The 21,408-nt window shown below is 33.6% G+C and overlaps 1 protein-coding gene across 10 annotated transcripts in view; it reads right to left on the bottom strand.

Moving 5' to 3' along the window:
- Otop2_1 (proton channel OtopLc) overlaps positions 1 to 21,408 on the bottom strand; it is a 121,945-nt gene that overhangs the window by 20,873 nt on the left and 79,664 nt on the right. For 4 of the 10 annotated variants that reach the window (XM_029040174.2, XM_011184083.3, XM_054230442.1 and 1 more), the window contains one exon: positions 907 to 1,091. In XM_029040174.2, the coding sequence (XP_028896007.1) occupies positions 907 to 1,091 (185 nt within the window). Of the gene's footprint in view, positions 1 to 906; positions 1,092 to 4,980; positions 5,089 to 13,243; positions 13,790 to 20,998; positions 21,157 to 21,408 lie in introns of those variants that run through there. The other 6 variants (XM_011184080.3, XM_029040173.2, XM_011184081.3 and 3 more) reach the window with 3 other exon arrangements.

Genomic DNA, 21,408 nt, shown 5'->3' with positions numbered 1-21,408 from the left:
TTGACATAGTTCAGCGAATAAAAAGACAGCGGCTACGCTGGCTAGGTCAAGTTGTCGGTTGCCGCCGGAGGAAGCCGAGGAAGGGAAAGGCCTCCACTCCGTTGGAGGGACCAGGTGGATAGCGACCTGGTTATACTTGGAATCACCAACTGGCGCCGAACTGCGAAGGAGAGAAAGGAGTGGCGCGCTCTCATCGATTCGACTATAATCTGCTAAGCGGTTCAACGCCAATCACATACATTTATACCAGTTGTTTGTTCGATTCGCTAGAGAAAAATCTTTGTCCAATCGAAGACAGTTCTAAATTGATAAGCTCGCCGGAATAGGCACTCAGGGACGCTGCTTCTACAATCATCACATGGATCTTTTTTGCCACTTATTTTTGGGCTAAAAACGAGATCAGGTCTCAAGTCTCTTTCATGACCAATAAAAGCGGAGACTGTTTCAGGCTTAACCGTTCATATTGGTAATGAGTGCCGTCTAGAATAGCCTTTAATTAAGACATTTAAATACATGGGTCACTGAATATGTTATAGAATTCTTAGAGAGTTACTTTTTAAGAAGCGATTTATCAACCTGATAACGGCAACGCTTGGTTTAGGCTTATAGATTCCTCGTCTACAAGCAAATCTCAAAAGCTGTATCATTTCATTAACAAATGTCGCAAGTTGAAACCTAGTTGTGATCCGAAGTTCTTTTCTGTTTCAAGTCTACATTAAAAAATGTTAGCCTTTCCAGGAACATGATTGTTCCAAAAAAGTCTGATAACTTTTCATAAAAATTTCATAAAACCCATAACAAATTAAAAAGCAAAAATCCTGCCTCTCCTCTTTCACTTCCACAATCTCATAAATATCAACTAATTACAAGTTCTAGCATAATTTTATGTGTTATTGTTCAACTTACCCTGCAGCAGGAAGCAGAATACATACAATAGGAAGAGTATGCTGACGCCATACAAATAGGTAAAGAATGTTTCATAGTAGAGCACTGGCAGCCGGTGGGTTGTCACATCGCTAATCACATAGGCAATGCAGACAACAATCAAAATGATGGCATACACCAAACTGGTGACGATGAAGAGCGATGTCCTGTGTGTGGCGCGTAGCACGAACGTAGCAACAGCATGGAAAGTATAAAAAGACTTCAATTAGCAAATAATGTATAAAGTAGTAAAGTTTGTTGCTAATACTTTCTTTAAATACAATTCAAGAAAAACTAAGAGCAAATTCCAATAGTTGCTTTTGTGTTAGTTAATGTGCACAAACCCAAAAGAATCCAATATTTGCTATTAAAAAAGTTGCAAACATCATATTTTTTTTTACACATTTCTCTCTTTCTATCTCTCTTGTTGCGCTTTAAGACCGCATGCAGTGATGCAAAAGTTAAATTATAATTATTATAATATAGATATTTTTTAGTATAAAAGTGCAGTTTGTCTATTTTATATTTTACAGTTTTTTTCATATTTTTTGTCTTATGAAATATTTCCAACAAATACTTTTGTGCAATTCTATAGCTTGTTTAATGCGATAAATATTTAATTTTTTGCTAAATTGTTATTAAAATTGCTAGAAAATCACATTTATATATGTGAAAATTTTCAAAATCAATTCCATACTTTTAAGCGAGATTTTTTCTAGGGACCGATTTCATTATACACTTATACTAAATTATATTTTTATGGAATTTTATTTCATCTTATGCATTTTTTAAATATTTAACTAAATTTATACCAGAGATATGCTATGAAAACTATCTCAGCAAAGGTTCTGGAGGTCATACTTGATATGCGACCAAAACACAAGTAAAGTATGATGCAACGCTCAGCAGCGTGTTGGCTCAAAGTCTTAAGCCATTCGAGTCAGACTCAGACTTTGGATGTGGTATCATACTAGACTTGTTATAGAACTCGGACTATACTGACAATGCTATCGGTAGACCCCGGGGAGACAAACATAATGTTTTTCTTTCCCAGTAGTGGGGAATGAACCAACGATACTGTAATCTATAGCACCCACGGCACAATCTATATATTCAAAGGGGGATCCCTCAGGAGATTCAGGCTTCTTCTAGTGCAATCCACACTCAGAAATTAGCTGCAATATAAAATAGTCGTTAAGCTTATTCCAAGTCTCACTGCGTAAGGTTATGTAAAGATACAATCAATAGACTCTCAGTTGCCAACTCAGTAAATATCATTTGGGTACCCGATCTTATCGGCATAGAGAGATTTGATAGGGCGAAATATCCCATGTAAAAAGTTCTGGGCAGTACCGGGTTAAACTGCCCCAAACCTTTTAGCTTCCTCAAATTGTGCTTGCAGCAACTCTGGTATGGAAAACCTGTAATATGGGGGGCGTACACCAAATTCTTGTGTGATAGAGTTGACAGTGGGATAGACCAAAAAACTTCTAATTCTTGGAGAGAGAATTAAGCAGTATAGTAGGGGTCATCACGGAATATATATCTCTCAGATCCCACCACAAAAGTTGGTTTGGAAAAATCGGCAGAATGTAAAGCATGCGTAGATTTTTATTAAATAGGAAATCTATTAAAGGGTTAGGGGTAGTCAGGATTTTCAAAAAATCGCTTATCATTTTTTTTTTTTGCATTTTCGTTAAGTGTAATATCTTAAAAATCTGAATCTCTGAAAATTTGAAGTTGAGCCGATAATTACTTTTCGAGTTATTCGACAAATAACAAAGATCGCGCGGGTACTCCAGTATGCAAGCGTTAAACGTTAAATGCATTTTTCTCAAAACTATGTATTTTGAACTGGTGACAGCTGTAACTCGAAAACCGCTCCGTAGATTTTAATGAAATTTATACAACTTTTAGAATAGGTAATAATCCCAGGCCCGATCGAAGCTTTTTTCGATTTTGTAAGACCAATTAATTTTTGATTTTTTTCGAAAATCTAGAAAAAATTTCCTGAATTTTGATAATTTTTGAAAAAAAAAAATTAAAAAGGCTTCGATCAGGTCCAGGATTATCCATTTACAAAACTAATTTTTCTTATCCGATTGATTTTACACGAATCTACAAGTGTCTATGATTGTCACCTCAAGGGTATTTTTTAGAACTGGGTCAACACAAACAGCTATAACTTTGGAAATTAGAATTTTTTTTTCAAATTCTCGTGACATCAAGTCAAAACATTGTGTAGTAGTGCCATATTATTACTTTTGTAATTTTTTCTCTAACCCCTCAAGATTCATGCGCCACTGACTAGTCTCAAGCGTTCTGCATAGACCCCAAGGTTTATTTAGTTTGCACGGTAAATTGTCTGGAAATCTCTAAAAATTCCCTTTTCTGAGACTCTGCGCCTCTTAAACTTTATATATATTTCGGACTTACTCATCGGACGGATATTTCTTATAAGATTATAATTTTTTTTTTTTGGTTACGTGTACATATTTTTCTCAGCATCCAGCTTGTTTTTCTTATTTGGTCTGTCGGTATTATTTACTTTTGTATAAAATTAGCAATTTTCATAAAAATTTGCACCATAATATTTCTTAAGAATAGTAAACATAATTTCACTTATTATGCATAGAATCATGCTTTTGAGTATCCTTAAGTATAAAATTTCAACTTTAGACAAGTCAAGGTTTCTACGCTCTTAGACTCATTTGCTTTCATGTTTTCTATGCTTAAAGCACGAAAGTGCTGAAATTGTTTTATTATTAAAATAGTTTGAATACATTTTAGTATTTTTCTTTCAATTGCTTATGTGATATGGCAGCAGCCCACAGCATGCGAACCACTCACAAGATTAGCAATTTAAATTTTTTGCCATTTTTCATTTATGCAATTCAATTAGATTTCGCCAAAATCACTTCTCGAAATTTTTAGCAAAATTAGCATATGTGCAAATTTCGAGAATTTTGCATTAATAAACACTTAGCTCTCAACAGATCAAGTATCATAAACTTGGCCACTAATTAAATAGAAAAGCATAAACGCCAGCAAAAGCGGGCACACTTGAATTTAATTTTTAATATTTTTTTTGTAGAAAATTATGGAAAATAATCAAGGAAATCCGCAAATGAATAGAATTTTATTAAACTAATATTTGTGTTGTGATTTCCTGCCTGCCTGTATTGCCCACGCACACGCAATTGATTTAGCCACTTGTTGTATGCTCACAAGCAATTCTGCATAATAATGTGCATAAACTCATTTGGTGTTGTTGTTTTATATGCTATAAAGCCAAGGGCCATTGCCATAAAATTATGTCTGTTCGTTATATTTAATTTTATAAACACATACGCTCGCGGCGGCAGTGGCCTCTCGAGACGGCAGTCTGCTGGAATCGGTGCCAAAATAAAAATTGGCGTACATACACATATACTTAAATGCATTATGCTACTTTGGCTTTATTCTTGTTTTGTATTTAAGCATTGTTAATAATCAAGCAATTAATTTCGCACATTTTTCTTATATGTATTCATGGGTACATTTACTTGAGTGGCGTGGCGTATGAGTAACATTTTATGCGAGCGAGCGAAACCTTCTGGATATTTAAACGTTTAATATTTATAAATAAAACTATTCACATTTAATTCAATTTTCTTTTATTTTATTTAAATTAAAATTTTTTTTTTGTATTTAATTTAATTTAATTTAATTTAAATTTATTATTATTTATTTTAATTTAATTTAAATTTATTTTTTTATTGCCTTTAATTTAATTTAAATTTATTATTATTTTATTTAAATTTATTTTTTTATTGTATTTAATTTAATTTAATTTAAATTTATTATTATTTTATTTTTTTTTATTTAAATTTATTTTTTTATTGTATTTAATTTAATTTAATTCAATTTAAATTTTTTATTATTTTATTTTATTTTATTTTATTTTACACCCAAATCTGAACCACCTTCGGCAACTCAATACCTTTAATTAATACCAATAAAAAACAACAAAAAATTATATAGTTCAGTATACCCATTCAATAGTGTGTTAATTACCATAGTTCAATTGGTCCGGTTATTATGTTAGTTTGATAAGTGCCATGCACGGTGATTTTAGCTGGTAGAAAGCTTCGATTTGGATTTGGCTTTATTGAATAGCAAACCCTGGAACAATAATAATTTTCCCAAAATTAAATTACATTCAATTGTTCGAGATTTCACTCGAAATTGGAAATTGTGCTGTACACAATGTGAAATACTTTCACTGGCAGGAGGGATATTATTACAAAGCACAAAATAAATATTTTGCTTCGGAAAATATTACACGGGGTTGGATTAAACTGCGGGAAGGCAGGCGAAATGGAATTAACAAAATTTGTACTAGGCATAGAAAGGGGAGCTTGATTTGCGTAGATGTTGAGTTTTTCATATAATAAAAGTTGAAGCAAAGCACTGAGAATGTAGGATTAGATGTGTTAGTAGCTTAAAAATTAAATATAAACAAAATCATATATGAACTCATAATTTCAAAAGCATAATCTGGCAAAATTTAGCAAATAAATGTAGAATAAGCGAATATTATGTATACACATCGCAGTTCGCTAAATCATGGCCATATTAAATTAAATAAATTAAGCAATAATTTAGAATATTATCGAAAACTAAGCAAAAAATAAAAAATAAAAAATGAAAAGTAATATAATAAATAATATAACAATTAATCTCTGAGGTTTCAGTGTTACCACATTTAATCCTGTAATAAACACACCAGCTACTTTTTACAAGTAAGTTACGTTTAATACCGACTGAAATCTCACTACTCTGAAGAATTATAATATAAGGAAGCTTATATCAGTTGTTTTCGACACAAAATGTTGAAGTGTAGTCAATCGAACAAACATTGCACTCCTTGTATTGTCATTTCCCCACTCGTTATGATAAAAGTGGTCGAAAATGTATAAAACAAAGCATGAATAGAAGAGGTATCACTTATATAGAATTCAATTCGAAAGCTATTATTCCATACATAAAATATGAAGTTTCACAGGAAACATATATTTGAACTCTATCTCTGGGCTTGTGAGCTTAAATTAATAAGAAGCGCATCAAATCATCGTTAATCATTTCGAAAAAAAAAATTCCTAATTAATATTATTTCAAAAGATATTGCGCAGTGACTGCTGTTATCTTTCCTGGAGCTTCTAGCCTTTCAAACAGAAATGTCAGTTTCCTTATATATAACTTAATTGCGTTTTTTGAAATCATTCGAAGGTGACTATTATATTGACTTCAGTTTCATAAGAGGCGTATACCCTACTTTGATGATGTTCTGCCTTTCTCGATTTATTTGAAATTATAATTTAATCAGCCACAATCAAAGGAGTACGAACTGCCTTGTCATAGGTAACTACCATTAAAGATATAAATAAAAAGTAAGGAAATGAGGACTGAGCTAATTTCTGAAACGATTTCACTCATTTTCACCACCAAGCTTCGCTATATCCAAGGCTATACGCTCACTTAATTTTAACCACTTTTGGTACAAAGACACACTATTGGGAGAAAACAATTTCTTCTGAGTTACATAAAAATATGTGAGAGATTTACCGATATTTTCGATGAAGAATTACACATAGAAAGTTATAGTCCAATCTTGACAATTTTCCACAAGTAATGCCACAGCTCAAATACACTATTTGTATAAAATTTTATTATAACATCATCATTGGTATCTAATGTATACATTATAAAGTGAAGGAATCAGATAGATCACACTTGAGTTATATGAAAAGTAGTTTCACCCATATGCCGTCCCTGTCATCAGGGTAAGAAAATATTATATACCGAATTTCATTGAAATCAGTCGTGCAGTTTCTGAGATATGGGTTTGACCCATAAGGGGGCGACGCCACCCCTATTTTCCATTTTTTTGGAATCGAAGTGCAGGTTCCTTCCTTCCTACTACTTTCATAACTTTATTTATGACGATTTCATAGAATCATCGAATATGGACCCTGAAAGAGTGAAATTCGATTAATTTTTACTTATTTCCAGAATAAATCTTCAAACTTTTGAGGGTTCTATATGGGTTGAACCTTTTAGTATAATGTGTTATGCTACTGAAAGTGAGTGATTTGATTTTTCTGACAGTAATAAGTCGAATAACTGTACTCATTTCTATTAATCAGATAGGCTTTATCATGAATTTTACTTCATGCTTGCAGTTTTTCCAAATGTAGTACTTTGTTCTCTTTCTTTATTAGAAAGTGAAATAAGTATAACTCTTATATAACCCCGTTTATTGAAGCAAATATTTTGATGATTACTTTTTTATATTAGAAAAAAATTCATATAATTGAAAGTCGTTTTAAAGCAAATTAATATTTCATACCGCACACACATACCTTATGTGCATATACTTAAATATAATTTTTTTTTCTATTTATACTCGCAATTATTTTGTGGTTGTGCAATTCATTGCACTGTCGAATAAATCCAAAGCAAGGATTTGCATATTTCCCTCCACTTACACAAGCATGAATATGTATTTAGCACATTCTACATACGAGTATATTCCCAACATCATTCATACAAAACAGACAGGGATTTATATATGTATTTTGCTTCCCACAACCATTTTCACCGCTCTCACCTCCCCACCAACCATTTAAGTGCATTGCAACAAAATGGAAAACAACTTGACTGCTGTTTGCGAATTGTAATGCTAAAAGCAACAAATATTTACACCAACAACCCGCCCACTTGCACACAAACATCGACTGCACCGACTGCCTACTCACACAACTATTCAACCATTATCATCAACATCAGCAGTCATATCGGAGTATGACGTCTGAAAAGCGAGCGAGCGCCCAGCTTGTTGAGGCAGGTTAAAATATGCACAAGAGGAGCGACCCAATTCTGCGAACAGCGTACATATTATGCGCAAGCGCAACCAGCTCCCCGGAAGCGTAGAGCCTGAAAAGCAAAAACGCCAACAAATCGTTGTGCTATAACACAAGGACTGAGGAGAAGGGGGATGCAGGTGAGCCGCTTGAATGGCACTGGGATTATTGGTGCGTTCCCATACCCCGGTACACTCCTCAAATATTGCATTAAGACAAGTGCACCGTGCGCGAATGCACAAAATATCATCTCTGGTTTATTGCAACGGTGAATGTAAATATCCCGCTCGCTCGCGCCGTCCATAGTCTTTTGTATCTGGGCTGCGCTTGAATGACAGCCATTGCGATATTCTGTTGATTTGTGTGGGTTTTTGGGATTGCGTTTTTTGTATTTGGATATGTCATTAAAATATTATTTTACTTTTTATATTTCTTTTTCTAGTTTGAGTCAGTGGCTTGGCCAATTATTATTTATTATATCAAAAATAAGTAATTGGAAAGAAATTGGTTCATCAGTTAAAAGATTATCTAAATGTGTCGACATTTTATTATTTTTAAATCATGACAACCCTAATTAATATCAGGAATGATATTGAAGTGTACCAGAGAACCAAATTTTCCAAAAAATATATTATGAGCATGGCCACCACGGGCAGAACCCAATTTTCAACGGTTTTCAAGCATAAATCGGCCGATACTGCTGCAATTTCACGTTCGATATTCGTACGAAGTTCATCAATCGTCGCTGTCTTGTTGGCATAGACCATAAACTTGACGTAGCCCACAGGAAATAGTCTAACGGCGTCAAATCGCACGACCGAGGCGGCCAATTGACTAGGCCATTTCGTGAGTTAACACGTTCACCAAACTTGGTTTTCAATAAATCGATTTTGATATTCGCTCTGTGGCTTGTGGCGCCGTCCTGTTGGAACCACATATTGTCCAAGTCTATATCATCAAATCCGGACCAAAAATATTCGGTTCCCATTGAGCGGTAGCGATTCCCATTCACAGTAACGGACCGGTCTTGATCATCACGGAAGAAGTACGGCCCAATGACGCCGCCGGCCCATAAACCGCACCAAACCGTAATGTTTTCGGGATGCAATAGTGACTCATGGACTACACGTGGATTGCTGCCTGACCAATAACGCATATTTTGCTTATTGACGGAGCCATTCAGCCAAAAATGAGCCTTATCATAATTTGGACGTAGCGTTCTTAAAGTTGAGGCTACGGACTCCGAATTTCGGTAGTAAATTTTAATAATCTCGACTCTTTGTTGGATCGCATATCTTTCCATGATGAAATGACAAACGTTACTGATCGTTTGATGTCCCTATCGGCCTACTTTTGTCACGTACCTATTGAAAACCTCTTTATTTATAGAGCGAATTTAAATTATCTTGTCTCTAATTAAAAATAACTGCATGAGAAAACATTCCTTTTAGATAGGCACAGGCTTAGTCTATCATTTTCAGAAAATGGTGAATATTTTCTATGTTACGCAGACTGATTACTCTCTCTGGAATGTGGAAAGAGTTTTGAAAAGTGATCTAGAACTTTCTTTATGCTTCCATGGTTAGGAACAGTAGTCATCTTAAGGTTCCCAAGAACCTCTCCGAATGCTAGTTCATATAACTATCTGCAAAAGTCTCACTCTGAGGGCTACTCTTGCGAGGGAGAGTCCACCAAGATCTGTTCACTTCTATTTAATTTATTATTTTCAATTTTATATTAGACTCTACCTTAAATGAACCTCCCTATACTAAGGTTAGAATCAGGCTTCAGCTAGACGCATTATATAATATTTATATAATTTCAGCGGGATTCTTATATAAACTTGTTACCAAGTGATTTTATGTTAATCTGCATAAATTAATGGAGTCCCCATTTGTCAATACATATACATGGACAACAACTTCGCCAAACACACTTCATTATTTGTCACCTAAAATGTAGAGATAGTTACAACTGATTTCTAACATTTCCACACACTCGACCTCTCTCTCACAGATAAGTGCTTCTGCAGTACTTATGCAAATATGCACACTTTTTCACATACTTCACTACGAAAAAAGACAGTTGCAACAACAAAAAGCAAATATTAGAAATATGTTGCACAAACAGTGTGCGAGCTCTGTACTATACTCTTCACCTCGACTCCCTCTGTGACTTTCGTAGCTAGTAGCTGATGACATTATTTAACTTGATTCCCCACGCTGCTGATTCTGATTTGCTTTGGGGCACATGCACAAGCATTCCTAGTCGTTGATAATTCTACACTAAGCAACGTGCAACATGATGCAGCCTCCCACACACACACCCCCTGGAAGTCACTCTTTAACTGCTGTTGCACGTACCAACGACAAGTGTCCAACTATATATGCTCATGTATGTCTTCTACATCCCAATCAGTCAGTCACTCAGTCAGTCATGCCCTCGTTGCAGTTGTTGTTGCTACTATGCGCGCGCCATAATGTGACAATGTGCAACTTGATGTTGCAAGTAATTCATCAATTTCATTGCATTCTTTATTTTACTGCCTTCTGTGTTATGTCTTTTTTTGCGCTACTCCTTTTTTCCCCTCCATCTCTCTTTCCTACCCTCTTTGCACCGCGCTTGTTCGCCTGCAGCCGGTTTGCATAATCTCATGCCGGATTTACAAAGTTATTCCAGCAGGATTGTCGTTTTTATGACATAGTCTGTGTGTGTACTGTTGTTGTTGTTATTGTTGTTGTTGTCACTAATACAATAAGGTTCATGTTCGCAGCCATGATTTCCTTGTAAACGTCGCGTTGACATGTCGTTCATGACATGACTGAGTGCGAAAATTGTTGGAGTGTGCAAATTGTTTGTTAACATTTGTTTGTGTTTACCCTAATGCAAATGCAAATTTATGTAGATTTGTATGTGTGTTTGTTAGTTAGTGAGTTATACATACATAAATTGTATGCAAATATTTGACTTATTTGTTATTAAGTTTGTTGAACAAATTTTGTTATTTTAAAATTTTAATTGAATTCGGTTTCCAAAATCACAAAATACATAAAATTCTAAATTATATAGAACAGATCTTTACTTTATATTAAATGAGAAGGAAGTACTTGAAAGTTCTTGTTTTAATATAACCAGGTTTTTAACTTATTTTTATTTAACTTTTCACAAAATCAGTCGCTTTTGAGGACTGACCGATATTAAACGTCATTAGGAAGCGGTTCTTTTCATAACTTTTTTTTTATCTTACAAGTAAAAAACTTCACATTATTCTTCAACTATTAGGTCTAACTCCAAGAATTCTTTGAACTATACTCTAGAAAACTCTATAAAGACTGAGAAACTCTTATGAAGAATTTTGTAATTTCATAAAGTTGACTAAAAGCTTTTCCAGAGCTTTGTTTATAAATGATAGCTGTGTCTAAAACAAATTGGGATTTGGTACAATCTCATCTTTCGGAAAGCATTTTATAAACAGAATCATACTAACATAGAACTTAAATATCAATACCCATACTCATCTTATTGTGGAATATTTACTCAAGATTGCTTCGAAGTAATGAAATCGAGTTGGAAAACAAACATAGCTAATTAATAAGTTCACCCAAAGGCTTTATGAAAACACACTAGCATGGCAATCTGTGAACTCGTTTTGTTTGCCGTGTATGTATTAAGATAATTGATTTACAAAATAATCTTAATCAGTCCAGGTCGCCCTCATATTCTGAGTAATATACGTATTACTCTTTGCTTTATTTGATAAGAAAAGGGTTAGTTCTATTTCATAAGGAATGTCTTCTTTAAAATAACGATATAGGAATTCTTAAATAATAATTCATCAATCGAACATTATCTCCGCTAGCAATTCTTTGGCCTAAAATCATGCTCTATAAAATGGAAACTTCCTTTTAAACATTGTGGTTTATGGTTTATGGAGCAATATTGAGCTTCTATGGTTCGCCTTTTATAACAACTCTTATGGTTTTTCTTTTTAAGGCCTATACCAGTGTAACATTTTCAAAAAATTGATTTCTTTTATTTTTTGCTTATTCAAAATTATCCTGTGAAAGCGGTAAGGTCGTATCTTGAATAGTCTTTGAATGACAGCGTTCTAAAGAGTGGCCGAACGAAACTTTAAACGCATGCTTCTCGAAACGACATTTTTCAAAATTGCTGACATCATAACTCAACGATACATTGACCATTCGACTTCAAATTTAAACGGAATATTCTTGAATATATTTACTATACAATGACCTACGATCTTCTTTTGTTGAAAATTGTCAATTTTGCATTAAAAAACTACCATTTTTTTACCTCAAAAAAAGAAAAAATTTTTCAGAGCTACGCCATTTTGTTAATTTTTGATATTTTTCAAAAATTGTAGGTCATTATATAGGAAACACGTAACTTCAACTTGAATAGCTTTTGAATTTTTTTAGTTTCAGCTACTAATTCGGCCGTAATCATGTTAGAAGTTGGAGAACTTTTGTTTTTGGTACCTCCCAAGGCAGCACATAACTCCGTTATTTTTCAATATATGTGAAAAAAATAATATTAAAATATAGCTGAAAATATACCTTATTATGTCCAAAAAACATCAAAATATGCGATCAAGTACTTTATTTTATAAAAATTTACGTAAAATAAACTAATTTTCAAAAATTACACTGGTATAGCCCCTTAGTTTAATTAATATAAATTTAAACTGGATTTTCCAGAATGTTCTTCAATATAAATATAATATATAAGATCATGGCGGAAAAAAATATTTTTAGTTAAACATTTTTTTGTCCTTAGACACTCTGCGATCTGCGTAAATAATATGAGAGTTTTCAGAAATAGTTTATGAGAATGTTATTGAATTGGTGATATTTTTGGGAAGTAATCTAGACCTTTTGAAAATGGGACATTTTAGGCCATCGAAAATATAAAATGTTTTTAAGCACTAAAGTAAACTCACAATATACATATATCTGATTTTATTAAATAATTTCCTAACGAAACATTTATTTATTTTTGAATATTTTTAGGACTTTATACTATTGTTGTTATTTCGAAAAGTTCAAAAAATAAAACATAACATATAAAACAATTTCAATATCTTTCAGGTTACTATATAACCTTATATTCTCGAATATAACCATATTTTATACCCAAGCTACGCAAAAATGTTTAGCAATCTGTTATCTATAACATGGAAGTACATTTCATCTTCTATACCGACCTTGTAGTTTACTGCTTTTTACTTTTCCTAGTAAATTTTGAATTCCAAATCCCTTATAGATTCAACGATTTCACAGAATCAAATTTTGAAAATTGTTTGACAAATTTCTTTTAATATTTTACAACTTACAAACCAGAATTTAAACTAAATCCTCTCTTTTCAACAGAAATTCTAAAATTGTAATATTAACCTTTGCAACGGTTGCGGCATGACGTTCTTTAATTCCATTTCCTTGTTGGCTGCATTATTCTTCTCGGCGCTATCATTGCTACCGGTTGTGTGCGAGCGTGACACCGGAAGTGTGGCCATATTATCACCGCTCTCCACATCCACAGTAGCGACTTTAACTTCGCCGCCACCCATTTCGTACAAATTGCACTACTCACAACACTCTTACACTAACACTCACTTACAGTAATGTACGGTAGTTGCAAATCACTTTATTTAATTGGTGTTGTTGTTTTTGCTTTTATATTGCTTGTTTAGATTTCTTTAACGATATTTGAAAACACTTAACGGTTGATTTGAGCACACCAATTTGACACTGAGTTACATTTTCTGTAGTTTTGTTGAAATTTTTATTATAATTTTACACAAGATTTTTTTTATTATTTTTTTTTAATAATATTTTTACTAAATATTAGCAATATTTTTGCTTGAGTTTAGTTTTGAATATTTTTCTTATTGTTTCCACAATTGGACGCTAGCGATTTTCGTTGTCACTGTCACATTAAAACTGCGAGCGGAAATGATAGAAGTTAAAACTCAGATTCTCTACACAGTAGTATTCGAGAAATGCTGTAGGAGAATGTGCGGAAACTGCGTTTCAAATGCGTATGTGCCACTCGGCTTTGAGATCGTGTTTGTGGACTGTGGATTGTAATTTGATATAAAGAGTGCGAACTCTCATAGCTCTCTAGCTATGTGTAGGAGAAATAGGGTAGCAAGACTGCTCTCATGGGATAACTCTTTAGTAGTCCAAAAGCTTTCATCTCCTACAACGCTCGGTTTTCCCCTCCAAGTTCTTCCCCTCACTTGTACAGTCTACTATCCTGACTACACACCTGATACTCTATTGAAGCCTTTGTGTACTATCCCAACAAACGCTTTTACAATTCGCGGCTTGAAAATCATATTCTTATGTGTATTCTTTATTACTTTGCTTTACTAAACTGTTTTCACACGTTCAAATGCTTTGTGTTTGTTTTTGTTGTTGCTTATTGCTAGAGCAGAAGCGTCCTTTGTATGGTGCGAAACTGTGCCAGACTTTTATGTTATTTGCATATTTTCATGTTGGTATACTCTGGGGTGTTGCTCCTCAGTCCCAGAACTAAGCCATACTCATATATATACTCACATCTCTGTGTTTAATATTCGTGTATACAATGGCTCCTTGTGTGCTCCACCGCTGTCTTGTTGTTGCTTTTGCGCATAATATTGTTGTTATTATTGCGTTTTTTTTCCTGTTCCTTACTATTTATCCTGTGTATACAATGCTTTCTATCATTTCTATTCAAATTGTGTACGAAATTTCATTTGCATAGCAAATGGGTTAAATCGCTAAATAAATTTTAAGTACCTTGGTTGAGTGAAATTTATATATAATTATGGTGAATGTAGCTAATGATGGAGATGGTGTTGGAAATTTATTTTAGATGAGATTTCTTTACTTTCAGTAGAAAATTTAAAAAGGATTTTTTTTTTAATATTGTTGAATAAAGGAAATAACTGCTTAATGTCCTCCAACATATAGGGGTTCATAGTAAATAGAAGAATAGAAGTCGCCACAAAAAAATTATGACTTTTTGGGAGCATTTTTCGTATCATAAATAACTGGAAGGGTTTTAATTTCCTGTCGTGAGACCATCGGTGTTCGAAAAAATGTCATATTGTTCAGAGATTCGTTGATCACATCACATCATCATTTAGTCCGTGAACGTGATGTGAGAGACTAGAGTCAAGTCAAAGAGAGAAGAGTTCTATTGTAATAAAGAAGTAACAAGTTTTATTAAATTTGAACTACTTAGAAATTAGTAGAGGTTTTTTAGACAGTGAGATGGTCTTTGACAGCTATTAGTTTACGGTAGTCAAAAGTAAATCTACAATCCTATTTTGACTACGAATTATTATTATTAAATAAAGGAAAATGTTCCAAAAGTTAGTATGAGTAGTCTACTTCATCGATTTCGCAATTATTTAAGTGTTATAAAGCATTCAGGGAAGGTTATGAGATTGCCAGAATTTAAGTTCAATCATGCAGATCATTACCATTTATGCTTCAGTTGATATTGGTTTAGGTATTAAACTTGGGCAGGTATTTAAATAGATTAGGCATTTAAAAATATCCATCGAAAGGGGTGGCGAAGTAGTTGCTTGCTGCTCTTTTCATCAAATATCTACGCCGATAAGAAGTCGCGAGTCGATTGAGGTTATAAAATACAATTCTCTGAAGGAACTGAAGAGCTCTATAACGTTTGCATAATTGTAAACCGTGAGGCTTGTATTGACTAGCAAGGAGTGCAAAAGAAGATTCGAAAATATTTATTAGCAATGTTAAAAATTTATTTTACTTAAAACATTCTCAAACTGAAACTTTTTGCTCTCAGATCAGTTAGTGAAGAAATGGAAAAAATTTCAAAAAATTCGAATCTAGAAATATATACCGTTTAACAATAGAATTATGTGACAGTAATACTGAACCATGAAACACCAGACAATGAGCCTAAAAATTTTATGTCGGAATCATTGAAACCATATCAAAAATAAAATTTACGATCACATTGAACTCATTTACCGACTCGAAAAAATACATTCCGCGGCTAATAGATGTCGCTAATTACGAAATCATTGAATCCTCAAAATTGAAAATTTTCGTCGAAATCTATCCGTTGGAGACAAAAATAGACTGACAAAAATAAGTTAAAGATGTTCAAAAGCGATATAAAGTTGCCCCCTCGAAATAGCGATATAATTTTCTCAATGAGCCTCAGTCGTATTAAATATGTTTAGGAAGAAATTTCACAATAGTTAAAGCTCAGTTTTAATTTTTTTTGAACAAAGCAAAAATATTTATTTTAAGCACATACGCTTTGTCAAATTTGTCGATAAAGGTCGATAAAACAGTTTTACGTTCCCATTTTGTGGTAAAGCAGTTTATCGACGGAATCAATGATCGAAAATCTTTATCGTATCGAATCGATTCAATGATTAGACCCAGTGTTCGCTGTTATCGGCATTGAATATATTATTTGTAATTGATTCACACTGAGAATATACAAGTGCCATTGGAACTATTGAATAGTTGATCATTGAAAGGATAAGTGAAAACTTTGCAATATAAATAACGGTGGTAAAGTTCAATACTTTTAGCCAACGTTTTAATTTTTAGAACTTTTTACTATATATTCTGATATCATATAGGTAATAATTGAAGCGTTTATTTAGAAGAAAAGCTCAATTATTTTTAATTTAATGTCCAAGCTTAACTAAAATATGTAGAAATATTTCAGTTTATTTATTGCTCTTTTTAGTAAATATATACTCAAAAGCACTCCTAAACTTCATTCAAGAAAGTAAATACATACATAAATTTTCCGTTTTGTATGTACCAATTATGTATACTCTAGTATACTCTTATTACTCTTACACCCAACATATTTATGTTCGGCGAGTATACCATAAATACTTGAAAACATACAAATGAAGAGAATACTTGTAGGGTGTGGTTGGCAATTTATTTGTTAACTTTTTGACAATAATAATGAGAGGATTGTATTTTCTGCTGCTGATATACTAGGACAAGAAAAGAAATGAAGTATACACATATACAAATAGATATGTGAATAAGAAACTTTTCTGTAGACTTAGACCAATGGGTCCATCAGACTTTTTGTTCCAAAATTTGAGTGATAATAATAATAATTTTGCTATGATTTGGTAGGGTTTTATTATCGGTTTAAACTTCTATGACATTGACAATACATTAAAGTAGACTATGCCGATAAAAGAGGATGTTTAAGTTACTACGAACAAACTTTTTGGTGACTCGATTCTTATCTGAAACAATCTCTCAAAATCTGAAATTAAAAGACTCAGACAAGACTTGTATTCATGCAAATACCAAGAAAACAAAATCGAGATTTTGATGGATTTCAAAGACTGATTTTTTCACACCTCTAAGAAGCAATATTACTTTTATTAAATCAAAGCCTTTTTAATAAAATATTTTAAATATTTTGCAGTTTTTCATGTAGATTTCTATTGTAAAGATTCTTTGAAAGATATTTTCACATAATATAGCTTTGAGTCAACATTAGTTTTATAGTTTGTGACTCCTTGGAGTCTCCTAGAGCGTTCTGCATCTCTGATATTTTAAATATATGGAAAACAAAGCAATTAGCAATTCGTTTATTTATTAGTATAAAGTGATAGCTTTAGATAAAAATTGATATTGAAATAGGCAGCTAATCTTGAAGAGAAATACCATATTTAAAAAACATAAATTTTCATTTGAGATTCATGAAACACCATTGAATGACTAAATATTCACGGTTTGGACCTTTGTTCGTAGAAGCTCTTGAAATTTGTTATCCAGATCTGCAGATCTGACACGCCTTGAGTTCTGTTTACGGACTTATTTGAAAACTGAAGTATATACAAGTAGTCTTCGAACCAAATATGAGCTTCAGGGGAACATTGTTTCCAAAATCATGGCTATTCCGAATCATGGAATGAGCAATTTTTGATGAGACACGGGGACCACGTTTAAGTAATAGAAAATTTCATTTGAGATTCATGAAACACCATTGAATGACTAAAAATATTACTGTTTGGAGCTTTGAAATCTCCAGATCTCCAGAGCTGACTTGCTTTGAGTTCTTTTTATGGACTTATTTGAAAACTAAAGTGTATACAACTAGTGTTCGGCACAAAGATGAGCCTCAGAGGAACATTTTTTTCCAAAATCGTGGCTATTCCGAATAATTCGCCTAGTTAAATATAGAACGAGTTACTCTTAAAGAATGGAAATCTTTCAAGCTTTTTACCTTTTATACTTTTATTCTATATATTACCACTGAAAAGAGTTGTCGAATTGTCTACAATTATCTCTACAACCATTTTTGGCAAGACATAAAAACCTACAACAATAAAATTATTGTTAATTGTCTGACTTATGTGCAACCATTCAAGCAGCCCACAGCCGCAGCACAACTGAGCACATAAGACCCTCATTAGCACAATGCTTACAGAGATGGGATTCACATGACAGACAACTAAAGTCATAAAAATTGTGGCAAACAGCAACGACAACAACAACAACAATGTGTCACCCACTGACAGAAAGAAGCTGACAGCTGGCTAAGAGCTAACGTAAACAAAACTATAAAAACTTGAGATTTCAATTAATGCTAAAATCTCAAACAAAGCACCGAAAGAAAGAATAGAATGAAACCAAAGAAGCATGTAGATGCGAATTGCGAGCGAGTGGTGGGTGGCGGATGGTGAGCGGGTGGTGGAGCGTGCGCAAACAATAGCGCGCGGCTGAATAAAGTTGAATTAAACGAATTATAGTAGCTATTGAGTTTACGCGCATTCGCGAGTGCTACGCGTAAAGCGGTCGTTGGAACGAGAGGGTTGTGGCGGGAGGGACCAAGTGAATTTGTTGGTGAAAAAGTGGGTGAGGGGTGAGAAAGGCGTGTATAATGAAGTTACTAGAGCCACAGAGGAAAACAAAGTAGTACAAAAACAACAATTGTGAGAAAAAGGCCTGAGGGGTGTTGTTGTTGTCCCACCCTCGCACCCAAGGCAAGGCAGCTTCTGGTTGTTGTTGATGCGAGTGCACGCAAAGTACTCGGAATTAGAAAGCAAATCATTTACACATATGCATGTGTGTGCAAATAAGTTTGACAATAAAAACTACAACAACAAGTGTGCCATTGCAACAACAACAGTTAAATGTTAACCTGCACAGCTCTTAAGGCTAAGGAAGCAGCAAGCAATAGATGAAAGCAGCGTGGGACACAAGCTGGCAACAACAAAGTGTGTGTATATATGTATAACTGTATATATTGTATGCATGTACACGGCAGACAACCCGGGCCGACCTACTGACCTCCCTGAAGCAAAAGCAAATATAATAATATTTTTTTCTTTGCTAGCACGCCACTATTATACACGTATACTGTTCTTGTTGTTGTTGTTGTTACTAATGAGATAATGCGCACATTTGGTAACTCTGGCGCATGCAACACCCCTCCAAACTGAGACCAACTGATCTGAACAGTTGGCAAGATGCTTGGCTGAAGGCACCTATTTCACTCGGAAATATAGATAGAAATGTATGTATGTATTCGTGTATACTTCGGCTGTAGCGCGTACTCTGCTAGGCAACTTCGTTCACACACGACTCAAAGCGAAGTTTGACAAATACTCTCTGTAAACAATATCGTGTTAACTGTCGTTTGCTTTCGGTAGGTGCTTGTGAGCTTGCTCGCTTTGACTCGTTTTCTTTTAGCTCGCTTCTAGGCGCTCTGAACTCTCAAATTATGCTGGTGCTATGGTGTAATGGCAACCTCGTTATGCCGTGCCTTCGCTGTAACTTTGCTGTAATAAAAATGAAATTGAGCCACTCAAAAAGTGTACAACAGTTACAACGCCTAAAGCTCACAGCTATGGTAATCGCCTAAAAATATGCAACCGAAAGCAGCTTAAAAAGCTGATTAAAATACTTTAATCGACCGGTAAAGCATTGCTGATGCCATTTGCCATTGAGGCAGCAGTTTTACTAAGACTACTTAGACTCAGAAGCAGCTATCTTTTTCTTGTGTTTGTTTTTGCTTTTTCTTTCTATTTTACTTTTATTTTTTTTTTATCTCCTTCTACCTCCTTTGTGTCGACTGGCGTTTGGGGAGCGCTCGTCTCAAAAGATTTTACCATCTTCTATAGAGTTAATGTTTAACATGAGAGCACATCCAGTTATGTATTCATAGCTTTATAGCTGCTGTGTATTTGTATTTGTCCCTGTGTAAGCACTGATGTGTGAATGGCATCTATTTGTGTATATATCAGGGCAGCAGGTCTCAAGTGTATATTCATTCGCGAGTAATTAGCAATTTGAATTTAATTTTTTTTAATGAAATGATGATTTTGGTATAAAAAAGTTCAAATTTTAAAGTTTCTATTATGAAAGCTTTCATATTTTCAGCTAAAGCTTTCACTAAATAAAGCTTTTTATAAAAAAAAAATTAATATTTTAAATATTTTTCTGAAAATTTTCACTCAGAATTAATGCTAAAAAATTAAGTTAGGACATTTGAAGCGCAGTTTTCTCGCACAAAATTCTGTCTCAATCATTTTTGGCACTTTTTTTCCAAAAAAAAAAAAAGCTTTTTGGCTATTTTCAGAATTTTCAAAAAGTTTTGAAATAATGTTTCGAAATAGTTTTTAAAATTTTTTGTTTCACAAATGATGAAAAAAGTTAATTTTTTGACACTTTATATCCAAAAACGAGCTTTTTCAAAAGTTTTAATTTTTTTCAAAATTTTCGTTATAATTTTTAAAATTCGTTTTTAAACTGTCCGTTTCATAAATAATGAAAAATGTCACATTTTCTTCAAGTACAATTTTTAAACAAATTTTTAAAATACATATATTTTTTAACTTTTCTTTCAAAATTCATTAATTTTTCACTGTGTATTTTACAAAAAATGTATCTAAACGCTCTGCAAATTGCGCAAAAAATCTTTGCCATCACTTTATGCTATTAAAACTTCATAATTTTCTATTATATTAACACAAATTCAGCAAATTATTCTTCAAAAAAGTAATTTCATTAAAAATTTCTCATGAAAATCACATTTTTCACACAGCAAATCCACAAAAAATTATATTTTGCATTTTTCATATAGGAAAATTTGCTCAATTTATTTTTTTCCACAACACATACTTTCACAATCCGTAAATGGCAATCACATTCGTCTGCGACGATATCCTATCCAACTACAACTGATTGCGAGCATAGCCAATGGATGCCAACTCGGCTGCCTGCCAGCAAGATGTTGATGGCTTCGTTAAAATGCTCTGCATACAGCATAGAAATGGAGTCAGGATACAAATATAGTCAAACTCAGTATGTATGTACTCTCCCATCAAGCGCAGCATCAATTATATGCCACAGCAAATGACTGAGCAATAAATGCCACAATCAGTGACAGCGTTCAACGCTCTTACTACGCGCGTCCGAGCAGCAGCAGCATTCGTGCTATCACTGCACGTGTATGTCGTTTGGTGGGTGTGTATGCGTGAGTGGCCATTGACTGGTCCAGCCAGTCAGGATATTGCTGCTCTGACACGCTT

The sequence above is a fragment of the Zeugodacus cucurbitae genome, chromosome 5 (assembly GCF_028554725.1).
Source record: "Zeugodacus cucurbitae isolate PBARC_wt_2022May chromosome 5, idZeuCucr1.2, whole genome shotgun sequence".
NCBI lineage: Eukaryota > Metazoa > Arthropoda > Insecta > Diptera > Tephritidae > Zeugodacus > Zeugodacus cucurbitae.
This window is presented reverse-complemented; position numbering and strand designations above follow the sequence as displayed.